Here is a 12,816-nt window from a genome sequence, read left to right as displayed (position 1 = left end):
TAAGCGCTTTACCTGAATTAAAAAGCCTACAATGGTATCCAAACTCACCGATGAAATAGTTGTTTCCTAATGCAAGCATTTCCTCTGTCAGAACAAGTCCACCCATCGCTTGGAGAAGGGTAACACTTGTGGCATCTATGAGTGAGCACTGTTTAAATCTTTCTGTGGTCACCTTCCATAACAAGATGAGAGACGCAGTGGCATCTTGCCTTATACTAAAGTCAAAAAGAAATTAAAAATACTAAACATGTCATACGGAAAAAATATTTTAAAAGACACATAGCATACAGTATATCAATAAAGACATTTTTAAAAAAGCAAATGTAATCCATAGCATGGATTCAGGCCCAAAAGTTGGTTAACTCATTGCAACAAATATTAACATATCCCACCAGAGTTGAATCCTCAAACAGGAGAGGGAAAAGACAAAAGTGAGCACACATTAACAGTGCAATCCTATACGCACTTACCTGGGAGTAAATTTCATTGAACCCAATGCATGCTGCTTCTGAATACACATGAATAGGATTGCAGTGTTAATCAAAGAGGGTTGCAAGTAGTCCTTGTAAACTAGAAACATGATTGGATACATGGAGGATAGGATTGTGCCTTTATACAGTTTTAAATGAGAGGCTTTGTATATGCTAACCCAAACTAGCCTGTCACAGGTTGACCTGCTGTAATAGCATGAAAAGTACATAATTCTCTTAAAGGTCAAGGGGGAAAGGTGTTAGTAATATATTGTTGCCAAATAGTTGAGCATCTGTGGGAGGCATGAAAGATCAGTTTAGCTTAGAGGGGAAAGCTTTATGCAGAGACGAGAGGCAGAAAGAAAGCCAATGTGATGTAGTGGTTAGAGTGCGGGACTCGGACTGCACATTCACATCTGCATTCAAGTCAAATAAAGAGGAGAAAGACCACTCTAAACAAAAACAACACACTGCAAAAATGGAAAAATGTATACACAGAATAATACAATAGAATATGTAAAAAGTCATAGCAGAATAATAGACAATGAGCAAACATGGCAATAAAACAACGGAAAACTCCACTTTCAAAAGCTATGTATGATGAAGGACAGAGAAAGCAACTTGTTGGGCAGGCTTGCGCATCATGCTAAACCACCCTGTGATTAAAGCCCCAGCTTTAAATAATCATACTATTTTGGCTCGAGTTCAAATATTTACAGTTTATATATTTATAAAAGGCAATCACATTTTGTTTCCATTTGTCACATATGTTAATTTCCCTGAAGGTCAAAGTTACGCCTCTGGAAATTGCACTTGTGCTCTTGGTCACCCTTCAGTTCCCAAACTAATAACTGTAGTGTCACCTTTGCCAGACACATTTTCCACAACAATTTATGCATGGATGAGTGGATACTTAGAATGAGGGGTGGAACAAATATTTGAGGGGCAGGAGTTCAAATGCGCTGCTCCCAATTCATGTTGGATCCAGCCCCTTCCAGCCGAGTCCAATACTGCATCTCACCCCCATCATGCTGTCCATCACCTGTCCCCCGACCACTTTCCCAAACCAAAAAATCTTTATCTTGTGGGAAGGGGAGTAAACAGGTTTCACAGAGCTCTGTTCCTGACAGGAGAGGCCCCACAACACCTCCCCTTGGCTGCAAGTAGCATGCAAAGTGTCATTTCCTGCTGGGGATCATGAGGCTTAATTTACCCACTTCCACCTTCTTTTCCCTCTTTTGCTTGACAAGCACCATGACCCCTGGCTCAAAACAATGTTCCACATGTCATATGCAGAAAAGGAGGGACTGTCTGCTGCCTTTCCCAAGGTATGGATTATTAGCTTCAGGAAAGGGAGGACTACCAGGGATGATGGAGTGGCGACTAATGTGGGTTTTTGAAATGCTTCACTTGAACACTAAAAAGGTTTTTCGGAGTGTCTGATTGGAACACTTGAATATTTCGATGCTGTGAGGAGCCAATGGGCAGTATCCAGGAGAGCCACTGCGCTTACGCAATTGACGTAGGGCTAGTGTAAGCAGCTCTAGCACAATGCTAATAACGTAAGCTGGCATGATGGTTTTCTGGGGGAACCCATCATGACAGCTTACCCTTTTGGCATTGCACTTGAGGTCAATTATTTTAGCGCTACATCAATTGTGTAAGCACAGTGCCCCGTTACATACTCTCCAATGAGGGACCTCCTATCTTCAGTTATATCAGAGATACCTTTGAGGCCTTTTCCTTGCTTATCTGTGAGATACCATTATCACATCTGGATAAAACATCTGCTGATGAATTCAACCATCAATATTATTTGAAGCATATCTGTAGAATAACTCTAAGGTTGGGCAATTTCTTACTTTATTGATGTGTTCTGTGGAACTTCAAAAGAAATAAGGCGACCCCCACCAGAATTATTGGAGCTCGCATTCCCGCAAGCCACATCCGGGATTATCTAAAACAAATAATAAATATCAGTTAGGATCTTCCACATAACCAGTACTTTTAAAACAATAAAAATAAAGACATGGAAAAATTGAAACTGAGAGCAAAGATATTTGCCAAAAAATAATTGTAGAACACTATAGGATTTTATGCCACTGTCTAAGGGCCAAACTAGATGATAGGTTAACTATATCAATGCAGGTTTGTTTTTTGTTTGTTTTAAAAAAAACAGAAGTATGACTGGCAGGAGGTCCAAGTACCAGTGGGATCTCAGGGCATGAAGTTAGGATGGCCTGGCTGGCATGTAACACTAACCCATGGTTTAGTTAAATGATGGTTTGTTGCTCTACCCATGATTTGTCTGGCAGATGATTGAACAAATCATGGTTTGTTTTCTCAGTCCCTGGGTAGTTTATTTCTCTCTTCCTTTGCCTCCTCCCTCCCTGTATCCCAACTGCTGTTGCAGTACTGGCATGTCATCAGGCTGGGTCTTTTTACCACTCTTGCCCACTGGTTCTGTACCCTATTGAAACAACCCATGAACAATCCATGATTCTGGTTTCACATATAATGATAACCCATGATTTAAACAACCTACAGTTCACAACCCAATGACAAACCATGATTTCTCTTAGTGGATTGTTCATGGTTAACATAGAGGCCACAGCTAGACCTAAGGTTTATCCCTGGATCATCCAGGGGTCAAACCTGTTCACCTAGATGACACACAGGGGATCCAGTGCTCAGGCAGGGGTGAACCCTGGATGATCCCAGGATAAGCCTTAGGTTTAGCAGTGGCCATAGTTTACTCATAGTTCCAGGTTTGCGTGTAACAACTCACAATTCAACAAACCATAGTTAATTAAACCATAGCTTTTTGTTATGTGCAAAGCACAACATTATTTAACTCCTTCCCCTCTGCCATGGCCCTGATAAAAACTGCTCCCTAAAACTGCTATGTGCACAGAGAGAGAAGCATCTATTTTGGAAATATTACTTCCTGCAGCTAGCTATATGCATTAATAGATTCTTGCTAAAGGAACCTTGCATTTAAAAGATATCAGTGAGATCTTTAGAAAAACATAAATGGATTTTCACATTGTGCTATGCTAGATACCTATGAGATTGCAACACAGCCCTTTAAACAGCAGGTAATGAAAGCTCGAGGTTTTGAGGAACTAGAGCAAGAACAGCTGATAGCATCTCTCAGTTATGCTTGCTATCACATAGAGTTTCAAGAAATCACAGACAGCAATGCTTTGCCACCTGATCCCGGCAACAAAGAAGAACATTATCAGTTTTTATCAGTGACAGAAAGCATTCCACAAATAAAATGGAGCCACCGCTGCCTGCCAAGGAAAGAAATCCATGACCTATAAGGTGGCTTGTGCAATGTAATATCTTTCGTTTCCATGCAATAGTTTCTCAGAAGGTCTTTAACATACTTTACTATCACCATGACTGTACATGGACTACTTCATCATTCAGAGTGTTGGTATAGTAACAGTGTAGTACAGAGTGTAAATTATCAACTAAGACATTCCTGAAGTGTGTTTTTCTATCATTCTACAAGTGTTCTCAGTACATTTTTTGTTAGCTGCTGCTCAGAAGCTAGACTCTTCTAAGTGCTTCTCTTGCTATTAGAAAATACATAACATTCTCCAAAAACATCAATACATACAAATGAATAAAAGAAACATAATTTTAAGACATTGTAGGCCATTTTGGTACTATTAAAGGCCTCCTTAGTAATACTTAGGTAATACGTATCTAATACAATTTCTTTTTTAAAAAGTAAGACACAAGAAATAAAACAGTATCAACAAAATGTTCGAAAATATGTTTCGTCGCTGTCTACAATGGTGAAAATCAATCATTCCAAAAGAAAAAAAAATGAATACCTGTTTCCCATTACTCAAAATATTTTTGGCATGTTTTTAGGTCACATTAATGTGGATTACACCAATTGCCTTTGCAAATGTTGAATCGGCAAGATCTAAAAGGGAATTGTTCGCTTGAACACAAAAAGAAATCTCCGCGCAGTCACACACCCTGACTTATCAGGGTTTCCAACAACACAGGGCATGTCTACATGGGGCGATATCCCAGGGATCACCCCGGGATTGTCCCTGTGCGTCCACATGACACACAGGGGATCCCAGGAGCAGGAAGGGATGATCCCTCCCTTTCCTCGGGATATTGCCATACCGTTTAATCGTATTTTTTCCTGTGGTCTCAGGATGATCCCGAGACCGCGGGGTGTGTGGCCCACCATCGTGGTTTCATCCTGACTCCTCGCAAGTAACCGTGGGGTGGGGTGGGGGAAGTGGGAATTTTAAAAAAACAAACCAACTTTCTTGTTCGAGCACTTGAGCGCTAATCTTCATTAAAAAAATATGGTGTGTGCAACGTCCTACGTTCTCCCGGGATGTCGTGCGCCATGTGTAGACTGAGGGGGAGGATCTCACGAGCATAATACCATGAGATCCTCCCCCTCCCTCCTGCAACCCTGTGTGGTGTAGACATGCCCACAGAGAGTTCTACTCACATTCAAGTGAACACTAGTAGAGCTCCTTTTCAGACATTGTTGAATCAACACAGCAAGGAGGGCGGGGCCGGTGTGCACAGCCCTGTGACTCTGTCCACTTTAAGCCCTCACACATTCAAGCAAATGCCTGAACAAGGCTAGTGTATATGTATACATACACATACACACACACAACAAGTTTATGTCCATTTGTCAGTTGTATTCGGTTCATTAACATCAACCAGTTCCAAAATGTTGCATAAGCATCAAACAGCATTCTCACAACAGTATGGCAATTAAAAAGAGTTGATGTTTAGTCCTAAATCTATGTTGTAGGTTCATTTTTCCTCCTGCTGATTTCCCAGGTAGCACTCCAAGCTACTTTCAGGACTGTTCACTTTTTCCATATGTGGTCTCTTCCTATAAAGCCTTCACTGCAGTCATATTCAGAAATCATTTGTGATGCACATTTCGTTATACTTTTAAAGAAAAATCTTACTTCAACTTCATCCCATTTCAGATCCACAACTTTCTGACCCTCCTTCGGCTCCCATGTAGGCAGGGTCACCGTTGCTTGCGATCGTGGCAAGAGAACATCGGGTTCCATGGTGGCCGATACTGGCCTGTTTTGGCTTGTTGCCTCTGATTCTGTCCATCCTGAGACTGGAAGGCTGTAAAATGTGTGCTCACAGTTTGTACCTTCGTAGCCTTCATTACAAAGACAGAGATAGCCATCGCCGTTATTACTGCAGTTGCCATGGAGACAAGGGTTGCTGGCACATGGATCTGAAACAAACTGAACAGAAACAATAGAATGGATCAATTAATACCACAGCATAGGATTTTGTTTGTTTTGTCCACAAGTGGTCCTGAGCTAAAATTCCCATGTAGCCCACAGGACTTCAAAGACTTTACATATGAGATTACATATGGCTCGTAGTTCACATTTCAATGAACTGGTTCTCAGATTACAGCAGTGCCAAAAAGCAGAGTGGCCAACAAAAACTGGCATTGTTATAAGGAAAGTGAGTTAAGACAGCATCCCCTTTGGAAACATATAACATTGGAAATGACTCAAAACATACTGTGCCGTTTTTGTGAGACCAAGATAAGATCAAATATGTATCGCGCTCTAGCGCTCTCTTGACTGAGTTAACGACACCAAGCACCAACGACCGAGGTTTTATGTCACACAAGCACTCTTGATATGGCTCCTGCCAGTCACTGATACTCTACTCTTAGTACCCCCTAATTATTAACTTGCCTGGCCTGAACTTCCGATAAATAAATAATGGGCCTCTTGTGTATTCCAATCCATTTTCAAGTACTCCATTTTCAAAACCTCCATTCATGAAACACTTATTTAATTTAAGCTTTGCTTCTTCTCCTGAAAGTACTGTTACAGTTTGAGAAATTACTGTTGAGAAGTTGTTTTTAGAACCAAAAGGTTTGCTATGGCACCAGCACCAAAGGTAGGCACGTTCAGCATGGGCCCTCTGACAAGAACTCCCTGAACTTGCTCTTCCTTTGCAACACTGCAGCCTGCTTATTTGTCTGCCTCTTGCTTTGGCCCAGCCAACAAGGAGAAGGAGGAGCAGTGGATAGCCCTGTCTGCTCACTGCTTCTCTGCCAGTCGTGCAAGCAAGTGGTGTCAATGAACAGAAAGAGGATGATGAGCAAAAGCAGCTCATCAACCTTCTCACAGCTCATGTGAGAAGGTAGAATCGCTGAGGGAGGAGCCCACTGAGGGCACCTTGCCCAAGGGCCCTCCAAAACCTGGAGCCAGCACTGGTTTGCTACATTCATCAGTTGCCACATCTATGATTTTATCATTCATCAAGCCACTTAGGCTACAATCCTATACATTTAGCGTGTCTCTGGAAATTCACCAGAAACTTAGCCTGCTTTGAAGTCTCTTATTGCATTCCCCCCCTGCAGAATTAAGCCAATATAATGGCCAAAAGGGATGGGAGGGGCCCTGGAGGTTGATGACGTTGTATAATGGACCTGCAACAACCCATGAGTGACTAATCATGAGTGCACAATGAAGACCTTGTGTAGAAATGCTCGAAGTCTCTCCTGTGAAATCAACAGTAGTAGAGAAGCAAGCCCCTTCCTCACCCTGCCGGCATGGCTAGGGCGGGGGCGGGCTTTTGTGGGCAGGGAGAAGGAAGAAAGGACGGCCTGCCTGGGCTGACACCTGGACAAGGTGAAGCGTGGGTGGCTGGCTGGCCTTAAAGGCAGGCCCCGCATGCATCCCAGGCCTCTTTACTGTTTTGGCTGGGAGCACAGGATGACCGGAGCAACCAACGGAACCCAGCGGCTGCAACTCGCATGTTGGCACCCCGCGCGAGGCAGCAGAAGATGGGCATTGGCCCAACGGTTTGGAGGGCTCTGGGAGGGATTCCCCCCTTCCCACGCTCTCCCGGGGTAAACCCCTACCTGCCCGCCATGTTTCCAATCTGCTCAATAACTGATATTCTCTATAGAACCCAGTAGGAGAGGTAATAGTTTAGGTGCACTGAAACAGATTGCAAGAAAATTCTTCCTTGGGGCATTGTGCTCTATATTCTAAAGAGGAGAATAATTCCTATATTTAGAATATAGAGCACAATGCCCGTAAGGAAGAGTTCTCAAAATATGCTGGGCCTAATTAATGAACTTTTTCAGCACACCTTTTACAGCATTTTTATTGTTTCTGTTCTGGTATCTTCCCTTTTCCACCACTCTCCCAAGTTTATAGCCTCCACAAAACATATATTCAGACCACTCTCTTCTCATTTATAACCACACCTCCTGTGAACACTCTCCTCTCATTTGGTCATTCTAACATCACAAGGATTGTTAGAAGAATGCATGTGTATGTTTCAATCTGTCCAAGCATGAATTATAAATCCAACAAAGTTAAATCACCAGTTCAACATTGCAAATTTATCCCCTTATGTAGAAGATCTTCAAACAGACCTAACAAGTTTGCATTTGTGACACTCAAGCAGGCACTGTTGTCTTGAATGTGCTGGGGACCAGCGAGATGGAAATGGGAATTTACCAGTATGTCATAGATCTACTAGGTCATACGGAATGTCAACAATGTGCAGTATCCAACACTGCCACTGTGCTTCTACACATTATGTTGCATCAGTGGGACACACAACTATTGCAATGGAGAGTTAGCCTAGAGCAAGACTGGAAATGGGTTGGGGGGACTTGTTTCTAGACAAGAGAGATCAGCAGCTACTTTCATTCCAGGGCATTTGGTGAGGGGCTTTGTCTGAAGGTTGTTGATACCCCAGGTATACTATGTTGCTCATTCTGCAATCCCAAAATGGATAGTGTTTGTGTCAGACAGACAAGCAATAATACTGCATCCTTGAATGCTTCTCCAGTAAGCACACTAGACATTATATTGCTTTCAAGAAGGAAGATGAGACATGGTGACATTTCACAATCTACGTGTACAGATCAAAAAGAAAAAAGGACAAACCATCAACAAACAGTACCATTTTCTATTCCAAGTACAAAGCATACATTCTATACCTTAGCTTAGCAAGTATGGCACACATACAATGGCATAAGATATTCACACGTAAAACCACAAAACAAATGAAAACTTTCACTGTTGTATGTGCTCACCCAAGATGGGAAAGTAATCACATAGTCTTCATTCTACAGTCAATGCAATCTAGGAACAGATTTACTGCATGAACCGTTTATTTATTGTTTTGCTCATGTCCATATTCCATATTGTCTCCACTCCCCCAATCAAGGCGGTTTCTGTACCATAGGAGATTGTATCTACTTTTTGTTCAGGTTTTTTTGTAGCTTTGCCTTATGTCTCTGCCATTATCCATCCTCATAACTAATGCATCTATCCTTGTAGCTGCAATTCTTGGGTTATTTCAGGACACCTTGATTATATATTTTGTATTAGAAAGAAAGCATCTCTCAAGTAGTATTTATTTGTGGAATAGTGGAACTACATGTTGATCTCGACAGAGGATATCACCGACCTACCCAAGTGTTACAATAGCAAGGTCTAGGGCAGGGGTAGGCAACGTGGTACCCTCCAGCTATTTTGGACTCCAAAATAAGCCCCAGGCAGCATTGCAATGGTCAGCGAATATGGGGACCAAAATATCTGTAGGGCATTAAGTTGCCTACTCCTAATCCAGGAAATAATGTGAGTTTTCTGTTCATACAATTGTTGCTGGGCCATTCAATTTGACCTCTTGTGAGCCCATGGTACATTCAGGAACCAAGAGTTAGAGATTCCCAGTTGTGGCTAGTACTTGCAGGAAAGATGCATATTTTATGCAAGGGTGGACTAACAAGTCCCAAGGTTATTCATTCTTTATAGTTTCCAGGTCACGTATGGCCTTCAGGGAACCAAGCAGAGAAGTCACTTAGATGGGTGATGAGACTCTTGGCTGTCATTTAGATGCCATAGCACAAACTCTGCATAACAAGGTCCCCAATTCAAGCTCCAGCACCTCTAATTAACACTATCTCAAGAAGTACAGCAGAGAAAGACCTGAGACCTTGGAGAGCTCATACCCATAAGAGTAGTGGACTAGATGGATCAATTATTAAGGCAATATAAAGTGTTGGTTATCACCTTTAAAGCCCTACATGGTTTGGGTCCAGGCTACCTGCAGGATTGCCTTCTCCAGTACAATCCGCCCCACAAACTCAGGTCCTCTGGGAAAAATCTACTTCAGCTAGCAAAAACTAGATTAACAACTCTTACCCAGAGGACCTTCTCTTCTGCTGCTCCCAGACTGTGGAATGGCCTGCCGGAGCAGACTCGTCAACTTAACAGTCTACTAGCATTCCAGAAAGCTATAAAGGTTGATCTCTTCCGGCAGGCCTATCCAGTGGAATTTTAAGATTTTTTTAGAATGATTTTTAGGATGTTTTTAACAATGTATATTATGTTTTAATTCAGTTTTATGTATTTTATTGTTTATTGTTGTTCCCCGCCTCGATCAAATGGAGAGGTGGGTAAGAAATAAATTTATTAGTAGTAGTAGTAGTAGTAGTTGTTGTTGTTGTTGTTATTATTATTATTTGAATGATGGATTTTCTTTTCTTGCAGGCCACTAATGTGCTACAAGTTACCCTATAGAAAAGTATGGTCAAGCAACCTAGTAGCATGGGGGCTACTAGTTTCTTTGATCTCTCTCTCTCTCTCTCTCTCTCTCTCTCTCGGCTGACCTTATCAAAAATGCCAGACAACTAGCAAGGCAACTATGAAACTCAGTGGTAGATGCCACTCATGCATTCAGAAATCCTGCTTAAGGTGCTAAAACTTCTTAAAATTGGCAATGCATTAGCAATTGCTATAAAGGCAATAGTTAACTGTATGGCACCATAACTGCTAGTTTGTGGGATCATTTTGGTAGTAATGATAACAATCATGCTAATACAGTTCAGTTATGGAACTTTCTGAGTTTTATGAGCACAAATTGATACGGCATGTTCGCTCTCGTTATCTGCTTCTGTAATTATCCTGGGATCGTCTCACTGTCAGCTTGCATGTTCTCGATATATTGGTACAAGTCAGCAGCTGCAGAACCTAGCTGACGAAGCAAGAATGGGGTGGGGAATCACAAGACAAGTTTCACCCCAATTAGTATGAAGTTTGCAGACAAATGTACACCAAGGTGACTTTAACATTGCACTTAACATTGCACTTTAACATTGCACTTAACATTGCACTTAACATTTTCCCAAGGCAGGCAGAATGCAAAAACCAAACAAAACAGTAAATTATAATGCCTATAACAGAATTGATCCAAAGGTGCCCTCCCATTAGTCCTCCTTCACGAAAGGGCCCCCTTCCATGATCAGAAGGGACTTGGGTCCAGTGGAACTAACATGAATGAAAGGGGGAGGGAGGATGCCATTTTCGCCAATCCACCCCTCCCCCACAGCTCTCCACTTCCCATCCTGTTCTAGCAGGTGTCCCAACACGCCAAAGTTTTTCAGGGATGCTGGAACTGTAGGGGAAACACAGAGCTGAGAACTGAGAGTATCCTATTCATTCCATGAGCAGCACTTTGGATCCTACCCGTGATCTTTCCCTTTTCCATAATATGGGAATGCCAGCCTAGAAATAAGATTTTGTTGTGGTTCCGACCTGTGGCACTAATCTCCTTAAGCCATTGGCCTTGAGTGGATAGGGCTGAACCATCACTGGGTCATATCCCACCCTAAAGGGGAGTTCACCAGTGGCTAAGGTGACCATATGGAAAGGAGGACAGGGCTCCTGTATTTTTAAAAGTTGTATAGAAAAGGGAATTTCGGCAGGTATCATTTGTATGCATGCACCACCTGGTGAAATTCCCCTTATCACAGCAGTTAAAGCTGCAGGAGCCTTGCCCTCTTTTGTATGTGGTCACTCTAGCTATAGTCCAACAGTGCAATCCTTTACATGTCTTCCCAGATGTAAGCCCCACAGAGTTCAATGGGACTTACTCCCAGGTAAGTGAGTATAGGATTGCAACCTTGGTGTCTCCCAACTCCCTGCCACATCCATTTTAAAAAGTTAATAACTAAACTAACTAAATCCAATGGGGAAAAATGGCATCCCATGAGATAGATCGATTTTAGGTGTGCATGGCAGTTAGGCTGGGCTGTTTCCAAGGTTTCCTTCCAATGCTATGAGTTTTGAATATTCCATGAAATGAACACTGCCAGCAAATGTAATAAATGCATAGAAAGCCTAACCCCTTACTCCAGAGAAGCAGCTAAAAGTGCCTAAAGAAATGTTCTGTTTAATTGAGAACCAAAACACAATGGCTTAAATCTGAGACACTACCATACACAAATCTATATATAGGTTCTCAATTTAATCATTTCACTATTTTCGTACAGTCCTTTCTTCGTATTGTTTGAATTTTGGAACTTTGTGCAAATTTATTAGACATTTCATCCACATTTGTGTGTGTGGATATTTTTAATTAGATTTATACTTTATAAGTAAAGGGCTTACTTTAAAGTAAATGCCTGCATGTACTTACACCAACAGACATTGGTTTAATGAAGGACATCAACATTTATTCTGTACCTCAGGTTCTGTCAACATAATTCTCCAGAAATTAGCATATCCAGGAAGAGATCCACACATCTACACAGAAGCACCATTTAGCTCCACGGTACTTACTCCTGACTAAGTATTGGAGAATCTCAGCAGCTCATCTATTTTTCATTTGCCCGGCTATAAAGAAGTCCTTGGAATTCTATTCATTTATTCCCTTTCTACCAAAAAGGCACTGAAGCCGATATACAAGCAACGAAAATCATAAAGCCAAACAACGACTTACACTCAATATGACATGACCCCAGAATCCAGAAGTAAGCTGGACACAGGCACAGGGGCTGAGGAGTCAGTGGTGTGAATGAAGGAAGCACTGGGCCTGAGCACCACTGCTGAACCATAGACCCTCCCAGCTGAGGATGTCAGATACCCTGGAATGGAGATTCCTGAATGCAGACTAGAGATGGGAGCCTTGAAGCCCAGCGAGAGGCAAACATATTTACCTCCCAGGGCTCATAATCCATGAAGCTGATGTGCCTGGCATGAACTCCTGGAGAGATGAAAGAGTGGTAGGCTCCAGGCCAGAGACCTGCTCATCTAAGGCCTTCCACTGTTCAAGGGGTTAACCTGCCACCAGTTTGACACAGTGGAGTTGCCACGGACGGAAGGCAGGATTTGCTGCACCCTAACAGTGCCCCTATCCAAATACACACTTTATTTATTCCCACAGGTAAATGGCTACCATTCAGGTTTATAGAGAAAAGGGAACTGCTGAGCTTGGGGACAATGCTGCCATGCACGCATTTGAAACCATAAGAATATAAGAAGAGCCA

The 12,816-nt window shown here is 42.2% G+C and overlaps 1 protein-coding gene across 1 annotated transcript in view; it reads right to left on the bottom strand.

Annotated features, from left to right (window-relative positions):
* The window catches only part of DNER (delta/notch like EGF repeat containing), a 145,553-nt gene that overhangs the window by 64,931 nt on the left and 67,806 nt on the right, over positions 1-12,816 (bottom strand). Inside the window, exons 2-4 of the mRNA XM_063132181.1 lie at positions 5,444-5,740; positions 2,333-2,427; positions 49-215 (exon numbers count right to left, since the gene is read on the bottom strand). Coding sequence (XP_062988251.1) covers positions 49-215; positions 2,333-2,427; positions 5,444-5,740 — 559 coding nt within the window. The remainder of the gene's footprint in view (positions 1-48; positions 216-2,332; positions 2,428-5,443; positions 5,741-12,816) is intronic.

The sequence above is a fragment of the Elgaria multicarinata genome, chromosome 8 (genome assembly GCF_023053635.1).
Source record: "Elgaria multicarinata webbii isolate HBS135686 ecotype San Diego chromosome 8, rElgMul1.1.pri, whole genome shotgun sequence".
In the NCBI taxonomy this organism is placed as follows: Eukaryota; Metazoa; Chordata; class Lepidosauria; order Squamata; family Anguidae; genus Elgaria; species Elgaria multicarinata.
Note: the sequence above shows the minus strand (reverse complement) of the source record. Positions and strands in the feature narration are given on the sequence as shown.